The sequence below is a fragment of the Accipiter gentilis genome, chromosome 25, assembly GCF_929443795.1.
Source record: "Accipiter gentilis chromosome 25, bAccGen1.1, whole genome shotgun sequence".
In the NCBI taxonomy this organism is placed as follows: Eukaryota; Metazoa; Chordata; class Aves; order Accipitriformes; family Accipitridae; genus Astur; species Astur gentilis.
Genome location: NC_064904.1, coordinates 18123746 through 18142806, shown reverse-complemented (window position 1 = coordinate 18142806; position 19061 = coordinate 18123746). Strand labels below are relative to the sequence as shown.

Genomic DNA, 19061 nt, shown 5'->3' with positions numbered 1-19061 from the left:
GGGATTCGGATTGAAGCTGTGTGTGCACAGTTAGGGTGAGCGGCAAGTTTCATCTTCTCCATAGTTGGCCGTAACGACTCAGCCTTCAAATTATGAGTTGATATTGAGCATTTGGAATCAGGAGCTATTCAGAGAAAAACATCTTTGTAAAGTCTTCCTTGCTGAGTTGCAGCATACGCGTTGTGGGTTTTTTCCATCTTCTGTAATTTGTAGAAAAGTCTAAGTTTCACCTTTAGTAATTGAGATGATAGCATTTTCATTTCCCGCCTCTGGAAGGATGTTAGAAAACATGAGAAGAGGATGAGTTGCCATCTGCCTCTCTACAGGTTATGATGAATTAATACAATCAAGATCAGCACAGTCAAACAATTTTGAGCACCAAAAGTAGAAAGCAGGTTTGCTGGTTTTATCGCCTCCATAAGAGCAAATTTTGCACACTGTAAATTGATAAATTAATGCTCAGAGTCTCTTCTCTGCACAGTCTGTCATACGGATTGACTGGTCCACATACACTTCTCCGTGGGCAGCACTCTTCCCCAATGCTGGCAACATGATTATTGGAAAACTAATCAGCGCTATCTGAGATAAATTGCATTTCCACCAATTATAGCTTAATTGTTGACAGATGGAAACACAGAAGGGAGATGTGTCACATCATTAAGAGAACAGGTGTATAGACAAGTGCCAGATTAATTGTTCCAGCCCATTAAATCATCGACCTTTTCAGCATACCCTCAACGTTGAATTCAAAACTCTCACGATATTTCCAGCTCACACACGATGACCATGTTTATCAGCAAAGTTCTCAGGGGCGTTTTTAAAACGCACAGACTCCAGGCACGAACTCATTAGCCACGAGCAGTTCTCCTTTCTCATTAAAATAATTTCTCTTCTTCCTCCTTGACTGTGTTGGGGTTTGTTTTCTTGGCTTTTCAGTGAAAGCACGCATGGTGTGTGGGCTTTCTCCAAAGAGCAGTTTTCTTCATGAAGCATGTAGACATGCTGTAATGGGCTATACATTTAGGGATGTCAAAAAGAGAGAGAGGTGAAATCAGGACAGAGAAGCTCAGTGCTGGGCAGCTGTGCTGGAGGCTCCACCTTTGAATTGGGGCTTTGGCTGTGATTTCCAGCTCCTGCTCTGTCTGGGATTTTCAATAAAGCTTGAGAGAGACAAATAGCTAAATACCGTTGAAACTAAGTCAGCCATGGGTGTCTAATTCCCCTAAATATGTGTAAAAATGTGTCTCCTGCTCTTTTTCTGGCTTCGTAATCCAGGAAGCTGAAGATGCAGCTCAGAAACATCCAAACCAGCTTTCTGGGAGGTAGCAGAGGTTTGAGACAGCGATGCAGGACGTGCTTCATCCGTCCTGAGCCACCCAAGCCCTGCGCTGTCCTGGATAGTTGAGAACTGACTCCAGATGTAGTTATTCTGGATGTCCTGACTTGAAAAATAAGAGGATAAGATTTCCAGCTGAAGGAAATGAAAGTCGCTCTGATGATAATCATATTTGTTACTCCTGGAGTCTCTGCCCTGTGGCAACGAGCTGATTTGAAGATGTTTTACCCCCTGGGAGTTTTAAAGAGACCAAGTGGAAAGCAACTGAGGGACATAAGCAGGAGGTAAGAGGAAGAGTTAATGCCCTTTATCAGCTCTGCAACTTCAAAAAGAGGCAAAACTGATGCGGGGAATCAGGCAGATCTTCTTGCCAGGGCTGGTGGTGGGCTCTATCCCTCCCTTGTGTAGCGCCGATCCCCTACATATCCAGTTTGTCATGTTAAAATAGCTACATGATGTGTAACTGAAATTTTATTTTATATCTGTGCTTGACTGACTGACTGTGTTCCACAAAGCTGGTGCACCTGTACTGCAGTGGCCTTTACGGACCTACAAAACCAACCAGATAGGAGACAGGAGAACTGGGTGACGTTCCCTCAGATGACAAATGATTTTGTAAGGAAAAGCAGACAATGTTATGAAAACAATACAGTTTAGGAGAGATGGAAACTGCATGGCTTTCTGATAGACCTGGTACTCTTCATATAACCATCTTTTTCAATATACTTGGAAATGTCAGGTTGCAACAGGGCAGCTTGTTCAAATTCTTGGTGGATGCAAGAAGCCTTGACCAGCACCACTGGACTAAGTGTCTGCAGGACATACTGGAGACCCCTCAGCTTCCACCATTCCCTGTGCAACACTGAACCCTGGACAGAGAAGGCAAGTGAATGAAAGGCAGCTTTTTCAGAAAATTTCCATAGAACCGGAGGTTAGTACTGAAGAACTTACATGTATTTCTGTGTCCGGGGCAGGGGAAGAGAGGAAATTCCCCAAAAATGTCAAAAAGGAATTTTACATATGCCAGAATATTTATTTTAAATATTTCCTAAATGAATAATTTTATCTTGCATTTTTGAACTGGTTTATTGTGGTTTAGAAAAGGATATAAGGTTAAAACCAAGTTAAACAGAAAGGTTGAATAACCCAAAGGCAAGCGAAACATTTCATTTCAGCCGGAACTTTAGATTTGGGGTTAACCCAGAATATTTTCCAGCTTCTGCTTGGTTTTTTTGCCAGCCTCCTCCTCCTCCCTCCACCCCCACTTCACTGTTGTTCAGTCCAAGCCATTTTTTCCTCAGATATTTTGATTCAGCCGCAGAACCCAGACAGTCATTATTCACTCCACGTCAGTGATCTCCTCATTTCCAGCTGTCCTTTCCACCAGCCCGTACTCCCAGAAATGCCATTTACTGCCAACATCGTGTCTCCACTCTCAGTCCATCTATCCGGGGGGGGGGGGGGTTCAGACCCACCAGACCTGTGGCTTTTTTCTTCGGCACATCCCTCTCACCCCAAGCCGTGCCGCTAGAAATCCCTATCAAAGAAGTCATCGAAGAGAGAAACTCTCTCCGTTTTGGTTCTCACAAGCGTAGGTTTGCGGTAAATCTTCTCTTCCCTTTCCCACTCGTCGGAGCCTGTGCTGGAGGTGTCCCAGAACAGATCCCTCGTCCGCGGCTCCCTGCAGAACCACAGGTCAACCTTCCCGCTCCTGCCTGGAGAGAGTTCAGCCCCATCGGGCTGCGTGGAGAGCCCTCCACCCCACGTGTTTCCTTGGGGGGAAAAAAAAAAAAAAAATCATAATTTTGCAGAGCTGCATGCCCGTTCGCCTAGATTTTAGCTGGAAATGGCTATTGGCAGCTGGAGGTATGTAAAGACGACCCTGAGAGATCCCTTTAAGACCAGACCTCATGCTTGGGGCTGGGCAGAGTGAGGTATAATATATTCAGGGTTATATTTGGTGAAATTACAGAGTCTGGCAAGAGGCAATATGGTTTTATGCCTGAGCTGAGGTGAAGAAACACAAGGGAAGAGGAGCAGCCAAGTCTGTTCTCCCTTCTCCTGGTGAAAGTTCACCGTCAGAGAAGTTTTTCACCCATTTAAGCATTTTTACCCTCGGCGATATGTTTCCAGCCTGTGCCGAAGGTTGTCGCATGCAAGCAAAGCAGAATGGAGCTTGTGCCTCGGGGACGTCAGTACGAAGTGGCGGCTAAGATTCACTTCGATTTCTCCTTCGTTAGGGACCGTGAGGTCACCTTCTGTGCCCTGGCATCTCCATCTCCCCCCCCCAGCTGCTCCCCCAGCCTACATCAACCAGTGCAAACACAAAACACCACAGGCCGGCCCTCTGGATTTACGCTATGTCCATTCCTGCTGCTCGCCCCTGCTCGGCATCGCAGTCGTGCAGACCGTGCCGTGCTCCGTCCTGCGCTACGGCGTGGGCTGCAGCAGGGAGATGTGCCCGGGAGAGGCTGAGATCTTGTCACCGTTAAATGAATTTCACCTGATGCGTTTTCACGTCAGACATTGACAGTAACACGGAGCCACGGCTGGAAATTGTCTAACTGGGAACGTCTCACCTTAATTACACATCACCCAGAGGGATGCAAATCTGCAAGGGAAATTGGCTGGCTCTGGGCGGTGGGAAGTGGTTTCCGTATAAAACTAGTCCTAAAAAGTGAGTAACCTCAGTGACTGTAACGTTTACCCCATGGTCATTTAAGGATGGCAGGAGTCCAGAGGCTACCCCATATGTATGAATTCAACATATTAGTGGACCATGCAATGATGAAGCCAGGAGCAAATCTCCGGCAGCTGTTGCTTAAGCAGCTCATTCTCCATTTCTTTCTCCTGCTAAGCCTGGTTCCAGCTTCCCAACATGCCCGAGGGTGCTTTGCCAGGGAAGACTTACTGCAAGGTTCAGCACCCCAAAATGTACGTGGGTACCCTCCGTCAGGCCTTCATGCATGTCAAGGGGGAGACCCAAGGCTGACTTTTCTCCCCCCAAAAAAATCTCACAAGGTCCCTGAAAATAACCACTGATCTCAAATCATCCAGCTTTCCCTTTTGTTGCAGGGGAACGTCGCACTTCCTTTCTCCAGAGCAGAAAAATTTGAGATGTAGCCAACCTGGGGCAGTAGAAGAACTCTTCTGAAGCCCACCCTGCTTGACCCCAGCTGAAGATTTTGAGCTGGTTGGTTGCCCATGTGCCCTGGTATATTTTGCCGGGGAACCACGCGGTTGTGTAGCCACCGATGCCTGCAGCTACCCACGGTTCAGCCCTCTGCTCCCTCCGGGAAGGGTCTGGTGTGGGGCAATCGCTGGGTTAGCACGGGGTCGGGGGTTCGGCTTCGGCTGCCCACCTCAGAATGGATGCGTGTTGTGGTGGAGACTCTGCCAGAGTAACTCGTGTCTTGTGCTTGAAGGAAAGCTGGCAGGGCACATTTTAATCGGTGCCTGCCAACCCTGCCGGAGTGACCCCTGGGATGCTGTCACAGCCTACATCCACCCGAGCACAGCCCGGCCTCGGGCAGGAGGTGTCCCGTGCTAGGGCAGAGGCTGGGGGGCAAAACCTGGTGTAAAGGTTGATCTTCAGGCAGTCGGTTTCCTTTTTTTTTTTCTCCTTCACCCCTTTGGTTGTCATGTTGGTGGAGCTTCAGATGTTTCCCTTAGCCCGTGTACGTCCACCTATGCAGCAGTCTATATGGTCACCTCCTGGGAGGCTTTTGCCTGATGGACGCCCTGATCCTCCAAGGATGTGGGACCCTGGGGACATCCTCGGTCCTCACATGGGACAAGCTGAGACTCTCCCACCGGTGGGAACCTGCTCATGCAGGGACCCGGCCCTGAGGACTTTGGTTTTATGCCCCTATGGCTAGTCCATGGCTCTTAATTCGCATCCACCCAGGTCTGTTTGGATGCTATCAGAGAAGCAACCCAGAGAGCCGCGTCCTGCTCTGAAGCATCTAATGCTTTGCATTACGACCGCATCTCACTGCTTTCCCCCCCTCCATCTTTTGAACTTGCATCGTGTCACAGCAGGAGATGGAGCAGTGGAAGCAGCTTCCATAGGGAAACTTCTCTGATGACATTTAAGAGGCTGGTGAGTTTTACATCTCCTTGGAAAATTATTCTACTTACCATGGTCGTCTCCATGAAAATGCTGATTGTGCTCAGCAGGGACGAGGTCTCGGCTTTCAGCGCTGTCACCTCTCTGGAGAGTGTCAAGGACTTTCTTTGGGCTGAATTCCTTGATTTTTTCTTTATTGATTTTTGCCTCCCTGTGGAGATTTCGCTTCAGCTCTGCCTGGGTTTGCAAACGAGTCGTCAACAGAAGCAGCAGAGGAGAGAACACGTTTTAACAGCTCGACGCGGCATATCATTAGGGGGTTGGCGCTGAAAATAATTACGCAGTCGAGTAGTTTAACCTGGGCAAACGGTATTTGCCAAACTGGGTACGTGACAGAACATGACCCGGACAGAGAGTTTTGGTTTCTTCATGAGCCACGGCCAAATGAGGGCAAAGCGTTGGAAAAATCAGAAGTAATTACTGATCACAGGGGCCCCGGGGATGCTCCCCACCTCTCCTCTGCCTGAGCCACTGGGAAAGCTCCATTTGACCTACCCAGCAACAGGCTTTAAGCCTCCTGGTCCCTGGGAAAAACACCAGGGATGGGCAAACCCCTGTCCGAGAGGGGAATCCCCAGCCTATCCCCAAATCCGTCTCAGCGTTACCTCTCGGCGCCTGCGGGTCAAGTCCAGCATCTGCAGCTTGTGCAAGTGCTGCCGCCTGCCCGGGAGGTGTCTCAGGCTTTGCCCCCTCTTCTCCAGAGCCTACAAGGTATTTAAAAATGTAAATAAATACACCTGCACTTTCTGAAAGAGAAAGGAACAGCCACCAGCTTGCAAACCCCCACCTGGCCCCTGGGGTGCTCCCCAGATAAAAGCAGTGAGTTTTTCCCTGCATAGCCAACTTGCAGCAATTTATCACAGGTTTTCAATGCGTTTGCAGTTTATTTCACAGCTCTGGGGCATGACGGAAAAAAAAATCTTCATTAAAACAATGTATACATGTTTCTGGCCCTCGAGGTGTTACCGCTTTGAGTCGGCTGTCCAAGATAATCTCATGATCCAAAGGGGTTGCAGGGGATGTTTACGGCACACGGCACTCGCAGCTTTCTCCCTGCCGACTGCAAGCGATGGGTGTTCAAGTTGCTCAGCCGTTTAAAAAAGCGGTCCTCAAACCTTTAGCCTCAAAAATATTTCAGGTCCTGGCTTAGCAGGTCCGCCTCATCCAGGGAACTCTCATGCTGGAGATTCAGAAACTTTCCCCTTATTTTCTATCCTTTCACCCACACGCTGGTGTTTCAGCCAGTTCCTGGGCTCAGCCAGGGACAGGAGCGCAGCCGGTGTAAAACACCAACTTCTGCTCTTTGGGGTGCCCAAACCGTGAGAGCCTGCAGCCAGCAATGACCCATGCATGGCACTCAACCCATGCCCTTACCTTCATTTTGGGGGTTGCAATCACATCTTGCTGACTCCAGGGCTTTGCAGGAGCGATTGCTTGTGGAGGACCAGCAGGTTCAAGTCTCTACAAGTCCAATATTTATAATATTCAGCATTGCTTGTTCCACACAATCATAAAAGCTGATATGAAACTGCCTTGACATTTTTCCAGCTCCAATTCTGGCCCAGCTGCTTGGGATACAGGCAGGAGATTGGCATTTCTAGCAGATGCACAGGGAGATGAACATCCCTTTAGGTGCTTCAGGAATGGACAAAACTGGGGGAATCTCCTGCATTAGAGTCAAAGCAGCAAAAACCCCAGTTTGACATTAGTTTCATCCCTGTAGGTATTTCTCTTTGAGCCTCAACAGTGCCCAAAGCTCCAACCAAGACCAGAGTGAAGACAACCCCCAGCCCAGATGACTGCTTCATGTTGAAGCTGAAGCATGGAGAGGTATCGTAATTTAATGTAATGTCTCCTAGTAGGTCATCCAAGGGCAGATCCCAGATACCTGAGCCCCAGAGCACCATTCCCTCTGTGCAACCAGTCTCTTTTATGTTGGTCTGAGTTCAACCTTTCTCTGCAGGACTGCATGGGGTACAAAGTGCCTTTCCTGGTGGCTGATGGAAGTGGGCAGAGACTTGTTTTACAGACTGCTCTGAGCATGGGTTTTTATCTTAAGGAGCTAAGTTGCCTCCTTAAATCATGCCAAAGTACTAGATGATACAGCATCATGTCATGGCTTGATAATGCTAGTGACCCCTTCAAGATGGGAGCTCCGTACAGCTTCCATAAAAATTAAGGGGAGCATCATCAAGGACGTCATCAGTAAGACCTGGTTTACTCTTTATGTGGGACATCGTTAACTCCTTGGATATGAACTAGTGTCGAATAAATGGCGATATGTCTCTGACTGTCTGCTGCTAAAGCCTGACTGTACTTTTGAAGCATCCTGTAAATCAATGCAAAAACACAGGAGAAAAAAAAGTCAGCAGCGCCACCTAAACGGGGAATTCCCCATCAGCCCCCAACACCAAGTTCACTTGTCTCTTAGCATCAAAAAACCCCCCCACAAAACTGAAGATGAAGCTTAAAAAATGGCACTAGATGGCAGCATGTGACACCACAAACTGCGCTCCGGGTTGTGCATCACTCCCAGGTGCCACCAAGGCAGCCAGCGTGGGGTGGCTGAAGGCAAATAAACTCCTGTATCAATCGGCTCAGCTCGCTGGGCGCAGCGGGGAAGCCAAGTTCCAGGCTTTCAGCTAAAGTTGTGTCGCAGGCTGGAAAACTGACTCTATTTTCGTCTCTGTGAACCTCCCAGGATTTTTTCTCTGGAAATACTCTCTGACCGAAATCCTCTAAAAGTCCTTGAGAAGGCCACGTCATCCTGCTCCGCTGCCTTTGAAAATATTCCTGCAGGGAAAAGGGCTTTTGCTGGTGCGGTTTACACTCCCTAACAGCCATGGCAGAAGCACAGGGTGGGATTAACAGTGTCATTGTCCTGCAATGAGTATTATCAGTGTTTTAATAATACATAAATACAGCCGTAATGGAAATAAGATCAATGACTAAAAATTACACGCTGGTAGGAGATTTTTAAAGGAGGCTGTAATTCCGTGTGACAATTCACAGGATGTAGCTGGGCTTAGTCCAGGTGCTGCTGCCTCATCCTCCCACCAAATCCAGGGTCACGTTCTTCAATAGTTGGCGGCTGCCTGCGCTCTCTGAAGCCACCAGTCTCGGCCAGAGCCACAGCCCGGCATGGAGGGGGTTTAACTGACCCCGTCTGGTGCCTTTTCTGTTCTTTATTACATTAAAAAGACCTTAATCACAGCAAGGAAGGCTTGAGGAAAGCAGCCCTGCTTCAGCGGGTTTGCTGTCGTGGGACACGTGCAGAGCATTTGTCACTGAATTTTTGGGAGAGTGGAGATGCTCTCAGGGAGGAACAGGGGAGTCTCAAAGCAGTGCAGGGGGATGAGATGTTCACCCAAGAATTTTAATGGCAAGGGGTTATATAGGTGCCCGGGAAGGAAGATGACCAGTGCGGGCAGCTGAGGGGCGGCTCGGTGCTGGCGTAACCCAGGGCAGCCCCAGGGCTACTCCAAGCTGCACCCAGTGCTGGGATGACCCAGGAGCACTGGATAGGAGCACTACAGAGAAGCACATGGCCAGTCAGGGCAAATACTTCTCTTTCATGGGTTAAACAGCCAAGAAGTGTGTTTGCTTCTGTTTATCCCCAACCACCCGCTGCTGAGGACTCTCTCCAGCCACCTAATTAGGCTGCTGATGTGCCCAGTGCCGCTGGGTTTTCTCTTAGAGGGGTCTCGGCAGCAGGTACAACATTGATCCTTAATTGCTAATTGAAAGTCCTACCTAAATGAGAGCATGCGGGAGGGGAGGGGGATTATTTCCAGCAGCTGAGCACTTCCCCAAGAAGAACACCTTGGGGCACCTGTGTTTGGAGGGGTCTGGCCAAGTTGTCCCCTTTCCCTGCCTGTTTGTATTCCTCTGAGCACTGTTTGCTCTCAGTTTGGGAGTCCCCAGACCTGACCCAAGCAGCAGAGAAGAAATGCACCCAAAAGTCTCAAGCAAGGGCTCCGAAAGAGAAAGATCTGAGGAGCAAAGTGGGGGAGCTGCAGCTCTGGGGCATCCAGAGCGGAGCTGAGCCCGGTGACCCCGATGTCCGTCCCTGACCCTCTGTGAGCACGCAGGGAAGGAGGGAGAACTCGATCTCAGCCCAACACCGGCAGCTTTGCATCCTCCGTGGTGAGCAGGTAAGAGATGGGAAGTTGGAAGTATTGCTGGCTGGTTTGGGAGGGTGTGGAGAAGCAATGAAAATTCAGGTGGAGCAGAGGAAGCAGCGTGCTGCTCTGGGTTGGGGGTTTAAATAACCTGATTTATGGTAAGAGTTGTACAGCCTTGGCAATGCAGCTCTGGCTTAGGCCTGTGAGCACATGACGGGGGCTCTCCAAGGCCTGACCCTCACCAGGTTTTTTATTGTATGAAAGCATCAGTGCAGAAAACTATCAGCACAGAAAATGCATGTGGAGGGCTTCTTGTCACCTTTTTTTTTTTTTTTTTTAAAAAAATGAAATAGTGACTCTAACCCTTATGCAGCATGGTACACTAGTGCTGTTTCCTTTCCTTCTGTGCAGTAAATTATATGGATGTAAATATAGTTTTTTTGAGCTTTACTTGTGTTGTGATAACTCTTGTGTGGGGAAAAACCTGATTGCCAGGTCAGGCAGAGTCATGGGTTTCAGGGCTTGGAGGGGAATTGATCTGGGAAGTGCAGGAAGGGGAAAGGAAGGAGGTTGAGGAGGAGTGAACAAGGGTGGTTTATGTTTGTTTGGGGAGGATTTTTTTTTTATATCTAGGTATGTAGATGTGCGTGTGTGTGCACATGTGTATACAGAGCTATTGAGGGGAGATGGTGAAGGTACACAGCGCGCATAGCATTTCTCAAAACCTAAAATAATTGGTCTGTGCTTTCACCGGCCCCTATTGCAAAGCACATCTGCCTGCTTTACCTGCCTCTCTGCCCCTAAGCTGATGCCAGACCTTGATGAGATACTTGACCTGAAGAGCCAAAACCAGTCCCACGTGATGCAAGTTGCATCCCTTCTGCAAAGGGCTTTGTCTTGGCCACATCAGCCCCCCGGGAGCACTAAGATTTGGCTGCAGGTACCCAGACGCCACTAAGGAAAGTGGGTCATGACAGGAGAGGTGGCCTCAGGGCCAGCGCTGGGACGTGTGTCCTCCTTGGATGTCTCCGTAGCACACGAGGGCTGGCCAGTGAGGCACGGACCCATGGAGGCAGGCAGGAGGGCAAAAGCAGGGCTTTGCTGCATTGGCCCCTCTTTGGCTGTTCTTAAAAGATTAAGTCCTCTCCTTTGTGTTAATGAACCAAAACCAACCTCTCTGCAGTTGGCGTACCTGCTCTACCCTAGGTGTCAAACCTGGGCTGGTGATAAAGCTCGTCTAGGGATGATCTTCTAGAAATAGGACCTCCTACTTGCATTGCTGGAGGATATTTGTTTCCCCCACCGCGGTGCTGTGACATGTGCCCGTGTCCCCAAGAAAGCCCACGTCAATGGGTCAATCAGAGCAACTCATAGGGAGCTTTTCAAACTCGTCTTACTTGAGGTCTTCGAGGCGGGTGTTGTTTAATGATGCTGGTTTCTCCCTTTTCCAGCACGGTGTTGAAAGAAAGGGGCCCTTAAAGATTAGAGAAGAAATGGATGAAGTTAGTTTTGGGTGATCATCAACTGCTAGGCTGTACTCAGCAATAGTTTTCTGCCATATTTTTTGGTTGGCACGTCCTACTAATGTCTCTCTTGGTGTACCACCGTAACACATGGTATAAATTATGCTATTAGCTGCAGAAATGAAGTGAGGATGTACCTGTGGTTTCGAACAACTGTGTCTGCTGCATACCTCTCCTCCCTCCCTCTACAACCCCCCATCCACCCTATATGTGACAATAGCCACCCTCCATGTCTCCTGTGGAGTCCCTGGGTCCCCCCCGTGTGACCAAGAGTCCTCTTCTCCTCCCATGGTCGGTGACCATCAGCTGGCCAAGAAATCTGTGACCTTTGCTGCTTCCTCGCTGCCTGCCCTTTTAAAGTGGGGAGCAGGCAGCAGTTTGGGTCTTTTCTCGCTGCTCAGTCCCTGAGACTTTATTATTGTTATTTTTTGGTGGAACTGACAAATAGCTCTGATGCTTTTACTGACCTCGGCAGAGCTGGGCTCCAGCCAGCCCATGGGTTCAGAAGTCAGTGGGTTACGGTCCGATAAGCTGTACGATCACAGACCCTCATCTTTGGAAATCAGCCTGAAATAACGCGCTATGCGCTAGCGGTCCCCTGTTAGTTATTAAAGTTGTGCTTTCGCCGAGGCCTGAACGCGATCTGAGCTCGGGTCCGTTCTGCGCTGCTGCTCTCGGGTGGACACTGCTGCCTTTTGCACAATAAATACCCGTATGTGCAGTACGTGTTTCTTCTGCAAAAGAGTTTCTTTATCCCACCTGTTCTCCCCAAAAAACTGTCTTGGCGCATTCAAATGCCATTTTATATATGGAGTTGAGCGAGTTTTTCGTGAGCAGCTCCTGCTCCCACGTGGTGGGAGCCCCGAGGTGGCCGCGGGAGAGGAGAGTTGGGGATAAAGTGCAGGAGCTACATTATAGTTGATGCCAAATGTAATAGTTATATTAAAAAGAGAAATAATAATTTGGAGGTCACCTTATGGGAGACTTCAGTGGTCCCTTTAAATGAGCCCCATGGAAGATTGCCAAGGCAGGGCTCTTCTCCAAGAGGGAGAGAAGGTGATGGAGGGAGGGTGGGCGCTGGGGTTTGGGAGGAGACGGTGACTCCATCGGATAAATGATTGCCGGGCTTTGCTGAGCGCTGGCAATGATTAACTGCTGAGCGAAGCTGCAGCTGCTCCGCACATGCAGGAATGGGCGCCTGGAGTGAAAATTTCCAGCGCGGGAGGTTCTTCCGGAGACAGACTTCAGCTGCCGGGGAACACAGGCTGAAATAGCAACTTGTAATAGCAAAAGGGAGGTTATTAAGCTATTGCCTCTCAATCTGCAGGATGAATTAGCACATAAAGAATTTTGAAGGGTGAAGTAAAATGTAAGGAGGCGGCTCACCGTGCTGGGAATGTGGGACCTGGCACAGGCAAGGGCTGGGGCTTCGACTTGGGAGAAGCTTGTTCTGGCAAGGTGTATGGCTTTGGGGAAGTTATTTCTCCTTTATGACTTGGTTGTTTTGGGTTTTTTTTTTCTTAATATATTTAAATTATTCCCTCTCATCCTATCCATGCGTGTGCCCTGTAGGAGGTTTGCCCTTATCCTCTACAAATAGAGAACTGGGAGCCGAGTGCTCGCTGGCCCCAAACCTGCTCGGTCCTGGGGCAGGGACGGTCCGTGGCACACCGGCGTGATGCTGGTGGGGAGGGACCGTCGTCCCACCACGCAGCCATCACCGAGGGAGCACGGGTTCAAGCCAAAGTCGTTCTCGTGACTTTTATTTTTCACCCTTGCACTTTAGTAGCAGCAGATTCTTCCCACTGGAGGAAACAGGATTTAACGCAAGCCCAGATGAACCCTCATAAACCAAATAAAACCTATTCTCTTGGAGGCTTTGCTTATTTAGACAGCAGCTCAAGTTAATACGTTGCTCAAGTACTCTTGAGCATACTCTTTTTATTTCTGAAAATGAAAAGTAATGGGAAATGACATTTATTAAGGGGGTTTTTAAAGTCTTTTATAACAGTACACATTTCTTAGAAGCACTTGTTAAATGCCCAGTGATGATAATTTTCCGGAACGGGAATATTTGGTTGTTCTTGCTGTCGCTAAGTACTTGAAACCCCCTGTTGTACAGCCAAACCTGATCTGTATTCTCCCCAAGACCTCCAGCTCTGGGAACATCACTGCTATCGTGCCAGAGGTTTATTTGCTTTCACTGTTTCCTGATGCCTCTCAGTGGATGATCCTAAAGGAAATATCCAGCCCCCGTCAAAGCAGCGGTGCTTAACGCTGCTCGGCGTGTGTCAGAAATTCATTTTTGGAAATGGAAGAGGGGAGAAAGGTGCTAGGGCTGCAGCACCTCCTTTCTCAAACCATGTTGGTGTTCATGGGGATTTCCCCCAACGCTCACCTGGCGTGGCTGTGGGAAGCCGTTCGTCACCATCCAGCTTTTTGTAGAGCTACACATCCACTTTCAGGTGGGTGCAAACATCCTTCCTCGCCTCCGGGAAGGGTTTGGGTATGGATGGAGTTTAATCCCCACTGGGAAAGGCTGTGGGAGAGGCTGCACGGTGCCACTTGTAGAAAAACAGAGCTACGCTATTTGCCTTCCTCTGCCTCTCGGCTTATGAAATTAGCCCTGTGTGAGATGTGGCTATAATTTATTTTAATGCTGAGTTTTACCTGCTGAGCACGTTACCCAAAATCTGATGCTAATTTAGCTAATGATATCGATATGCCCAGCGGTGGCAGGTGAGCAGAATGGGTGTATAACTGGGAATTACGGGGCTGCTGGACAAGGGTTTGCTGGGATGCAGGCTGGTGTCATCGCCTGCCAGGTCGATGTTGGGGAGCGGGGCTGTTCCCAGGGGAATGACTGATGGGAGGAAGGAGCCTGGGATCTGGGCTCTGGTGACCAACACGCTTTCCAAAACGGGCTGGGGGCAGGAAAATGAGTTTTCCCAAAGCTAAAATGTCCTGGAAATGGCAAAAAGCTACTGATCCGGAATGGCACACACCTACACCCACCCCACGCTGCAGCAACCAAACCCGCAGCCCCAGCTGTTTCCCTGTGGGTCTCTGCCCTCTGCTTAGAAATAATTTGTTAATGACCCCCCCCTTACCTGCAGAGGCTCTCCCATACCAGGTCTCCCGGAGAGGTGGAAGCTCCCCATAAAACGTGGATTTTCCCCATTCTGCGGCCGGCGGATGCACGCCGGGGAGCTGGTACGGGGTGGTGAGAGCAGGCAGGTCCTCCCTGGCACGCATCGGTGCCACTTTGGTCACCTTGGGGTGAGTTTTGGAAGAGCTCAGACCCATTTTGCAGAGCGGTGGCTTTGAAAGGAGAAGGAAACCCCCTCGTGCACCATCCTCCCTGAACACGGAGGGACTTTTGCAAGCGACGGCGGTTCCCGAGGAGCTCCCTGCCAGCCGCCGAGGCCGGGGCTGGCTCCCACCGACGTTCCCACGCTTCCTTCCCTGCTCGGTTAAACATTGACCCGGCCCTGGCCATTCCCCTGCGGGGACAAGAGGTGGCTGCTGCTGACGGAGAAGTGGAAAGCAGCTTGGAAAGCCAGCGCCAAGCCCCAGGGAAGCTTTGTTTTTTACCTACAAGTGATTTTTCAAGCAGGAGCACCACCTCAGCTGGCCATTGGCTGATGTGGAGGGATTTCTAGAGCAGCTCTTTTGCTAAATCTTCAGGTTTTGGAAGGAAATTCAATCCTCGGAGCGCCAGGAGGGTTAAAGCATCTCCCACCCTGCCTGGGAGAAGCAGCCTGGGGACAGGGCCTGGCTGAGGAGCATCCTCTGCCCTTGCTCCTGCCAGCCAGGGGAAAAATGCAGCTTTAGCACAAAACCACAAAAATACAAAGTGAGTATTTTCTGCAGTTTTGGAGGTGCTGCAGGATTTGGGCCAAATGCAGCAGGATCTGTACTTTTCCATCCATTCCCAAGGTGTATGAGGGGGTTCTGAGGGCACAGTTTCCTCGGAGCTGTCGAGAGCCATTCATTTCCAAGGTGGAGCGGTTGAAAAGTATGTAGGGAGGATTATTTACACAACAAGATTAATCTTGCAGGGTGGGTTTTGTGGCAGGAGTAGGGTTGCAGAAGGTGGTCAGAGCACCTGTGGGCTCCACTGCGAAACACGTGGAAACCAGCAAACGCCAAGAGTGTGAGGGAGAGCCCAAGAACGGTGTCAGAACCAGGGTTCGTTTAGTGGAAGCTTATCCCACTGGGATTCCTGGAGCGATCCTGTAGAGGTTTGGAGTGATTGGAGCCTCTATGGGCTTTTCTCCTGGGAGAAGAGGGTTGCGGAGGGGAGCGAGGGTTGTGGCAGAGCCAAGTGTCTGGCACTTAAGGCTAGTAGGTCCATGGATGAACCTCTCAACTCCTCCTTGATGGAAATGGGGAGGTTTTGAGCTGCGAAATGCCACTGGCCATGGGTGGCACCTCCCAGAAGAAATTATTCATCCCTGGAGCAACCCAACCAGTTCACGTTTTCAGCCACAAAGCACCAACAGCATTTGTGACTTTGCTTTACAACAGGTCACGCAGGGCATGAGGGAGCCGAGTAGCTTAGTCTGCATTGTTTTTTCCTTTTTCTTTTAAAATGAAAACATAGAAACAACACCCTGCTTCTCTCCTGAGTTTCTCAATGCTTAATGTCTATTTTTACCTTTTTTTTTTTTTTTTTTTTTTTTTTTTTTTCCCCCCCTCTTCCACCTACCCTGCTGAGAACAAGGTCATTCCTGTTAAGCAGCTTGGGAAAACTTTGAATTAAACGCAATGATGGATGAGTCGGAGCAGTGGAAAACCCACGTGGATGTTAAAGCTAGTGCCTGTCGTGCTGTATCTGGGTGTTTCACCCGGGTGCCTTTACTTTGTAAAGCAAAGAGGGCCAAGAGCAGCAGCTGTGGGTTTGGGATGGAGGGAGGAAGGCAGGCTGCAAAAAGATGCCCTTCTGGCAGGTCGCTGGGGCAAACCGAGAACAAGCGTGGGGTTGAACTGGGTTCCAGAAGGGCCTAATGGTCTTAGAAGAGGCTCCCAAATATTACCACTTGCAACTGCTGTGCCAAAATTACCCCTTCACACTTTTACTCGGGCTCCCTGGACTGTGGCTGTGCAGGGTGTTGTGTGGCTGCTGGGGGGTTTGCTGGGCGAGCTGTGCACGGGCAGCAGCGGAGATCGTGGTTATCAGCATCGTTTCGACCCGCTCAGCTCGAGACTGAGCGGTGACAGCCCCTGCTACGGCACGAGTAACCTCGTGTTAACCCTCTCGCTTAAACCTGCCTTTAACACCAGCCGATGGCATTTGAAGGGGGGAAGGATGGGTTGAGGTATCCCTGAGCTTCAGGCTGGCTTCATTGCTGCCCTCCCGGTGACGTGAAGCTTATCTTTTTCTTTAACTGAGGGGTTATTTAATGCAGCCTTTTACCTGTATTTAAGGTTCAGTTCGACTCCCAAGCGCTGTGCTGTAGAAACGTGGGGCTGGAAGGAGCTTTGGTCCCATACATTGCCATTGAGGTCAGCACATGGTCCATCCCAGGAGAGTTGGAAGCTCTCTGCACCTTTCTGCCATTTCATTTATTGCCTGAAACCCTCCACCAAATTCAGCTGGAACCTGTAATTGATACTGATCTTGCCAGAATTGGATGTTCCAGCAAATTTATTGTAGTCAAAATGAAACTATTGACCCCTAAGTGCTCTGATGCCCTTGTTGTAAGGAAGAAACGGGGAAAAAGCTCAAGGGTAGGGCAGTGCCATGACTTGGGGTAGAGCATTTTCCCACAGAGGAGCAGAGTTTATTACTCATCCACGCATGGAGCAAAGGTGAACCACGGGGAGGATTCGGCACAGGGCACCCGTCTGATGTCCAGCCACAACAGAAGATTGCCTCTGCCTTGAAACTTCTCCTTGAAAATGAGTTTTAAATTACTGTCACAGCTGCATGTGCCGTGTGCTGCTTTCCGCAGTGCACACCTTGTGCCAAACCACGGGGAAAGCAGCCGCTTGCCAGAGCATCGTGGTTTGTCACGGAGATCGGGGTGAGGGGAAGCATAACGTCCAAAACCCTGGTCAAAAAATCCCCAAATGCCAAGATTTACTGGTGCAAGTGTGCATGGTTGGGTAAGCATTTCCTATTCCCTTTGTGTTTACCTTCCAAGAGAGCAAATGGAAGAGATGGGTCATGACAACCCAATGTGTTGCAGATACTGATGCACGTTTTGCCCTTGAATCCCAGGAAACACGGGCACAAGAGGAGATGGAAAGTGGGCAGCATGGATTTTTGCCAAAATAATGCCTGGACTTTATGCAAATCTCTGGTGAGTAAAGCAGAAGGAACCGTAATGATGTGAATAGGCTTGTCATTCGTTATGCTTGCAGCGCATTTAGCTAGCGATAGCGCAAACAAACGGAGCAGCAAAGAGAGGAAAATAATCCAGCACTGTTTCACCGGCTGGGATACACACCGGTGCGGCTAATAGGTCCTGTTATTACACATCTGTGAAGTTAAGAAATATGGCTTGTTCCTCCCTCTGCTGCTTGTTGCTTGTATTAACAGGGAATGTTCATCTTATCCTTGACAAGGCTGAGGATATCGGTGGTGCTGAGATAACGTTGTCCACGGTGCCTGGTCGCTGAGCCCTGCGGAGGCGGCGATGCTTGAGGTGGGTTATTCACAGCACGTTTTGGTTTTCTGCCAGAGACCTGGGTGTGAAGGAGAATCTGATAATGCAGCTGCCAGATCAAAACTGGCATTTTCCTTGGGGTGCAAACGAGACGGCGCAACTGATATGAAACGCTCCCGTTGCTGGAGATGGTAGAAGGGCTCGTCGGGGACACCCACGGTGACAGAAGTAACCACAGCTGATCAGTCACTTGATGGGTGTGATCATTGGTCTGCATTCCTCTGATGGATCATCAACACCATCATGCAAAATCGCCTCCATTTATTGTCTGATTTCTTGGGTTTAATGGGTTTTCTCTAGCTGAAAGGCTGGGCTTAATAAGGAAGATAGATAAACTGCAGGTCGGGCAGCGGGTGAACGAGGGGGCCTTAAGGAATTGCTGAGTGGGATGAGCACCCCTGGAAATGGGTACAACGCAACCGAGGGATTAGGTACCTGCTCGCCTTGTGGCTATAGCAGTGGATGTTGCCCAGAGCTAATGGTGGGGGAAAGGATTCGGGAGCAAATCCCTCCTGCCCACCACCCGCAGCAAAGCGGTGGCAGAGAGAGGAGAAAGCCTTCTGCAGCCCCGGTACAACCCTTGGTGCTGTTCGCTGTACAGGGAGCATCGTGGGGGGATGCTCGCTCTTAGCAGAAAGCTTGGGTTGGGTTAGATGACATCTGTTCAGCTTGATGTGAAGCGGAAGGTGGCTGCTGGGCTCAGAGCTTACACGTCTTTTCTCCTCGTAAGAAATTCAAGGGTGATCGCTGGTCCCTGGGGATGGGATGTGCACAGGGGGCTGCTCGTAGAGAGCGACAGGCTGGCACAGGAACACGCTGTGCCCCTGGCCATGAAACATCTCAAGTAGGGGAAAACTGACTCAAACACGGGGATTTTCATGTGATTTTTCCCTGCTGAATGCTCAATGAGGTTCCTTGAAGGATCCAGTCCTGGGCCTGAAGATGCTGCCATGAGGCTGCTTGCCAAAATGTACTCATTGATGTGTACTAAAAGGAACTGTTTGTTTTTCCCATGTGTTCAGTTTGGCAGGAGCTAAAATTTCACTAAAACTCATCTCTAAAACTATCTAGTAATGTAAATGAATATATCAACCTCAAAATCGACTTGGGGTGGTGCCCAAGCTGCCATATGCTATTTGCTCTCAGCCGTATCATCCCATCAGTGTCTCCTGTTCAATATAATTCACTTTTTTAGAATATTTTTAATGTCTAGCTCCTTTTGAAAGCAGCAGATGAGGAGCTGAGCCCCTCTTATCAAATAGAAGAGAATTTTAA

General features: G+C 49.5%; 1 protein-coding gene across 1 annotated transcript; it reads right to left on the bottom strand.

Moving 5' to 3' along the window:
* Positions 1-2399: 2399 nt before the first annotated feature.
* On the bottom strand, positions 2400-14521 carry CCDC198 (coiled-coil domain containing 198). The gene is made up of 6 exons (XM_049828506.1): positions 14223-14521; positions 10987-11063; positions 6840-6926; positions 6071-6169; positions 5477-5642; positions 2400-3108 (listed from the first exon to the last, which is right to left on the bottom strand). Exons 1-6 carry the CDS (start codon positions 14416-14418, stop codon positions 2864-2866), a joined length of 870 nt encoding a protein of 289 aa, XP_049684463.1. The 5' UTR covers positions 14419-14521; the 3' UTR covers positions 2400-2863.
* Positions 14522-19061: the final 4540 nt, after the last annotated feature.

Bases quoted from the DNA above. Each gene is read 5' to 3' on its own strand.
- CCDC198 (XM_049828506.1), bottom strand. From the start codon at position 14,418: ATGGGTCTGAGCTCTTCCAAAACTCACCCCAAGGTGACCAAAGTGGCA. The intron at 6,170-6,839 runs GTAAGGGCATGG...AATACCTTGTAG, and splicing joins TTGCAACCCCCAAAATGAAG to GCTCTGGAGAAGAGGGGGCA. The intron at 5,643-6,070 runs GTAACGCTGAGA...TTGCAAACCCAG, and splicing joins TGACCCGCAGGCGCCGAGAG to GCAGAGCTGAAGCGAAATCT.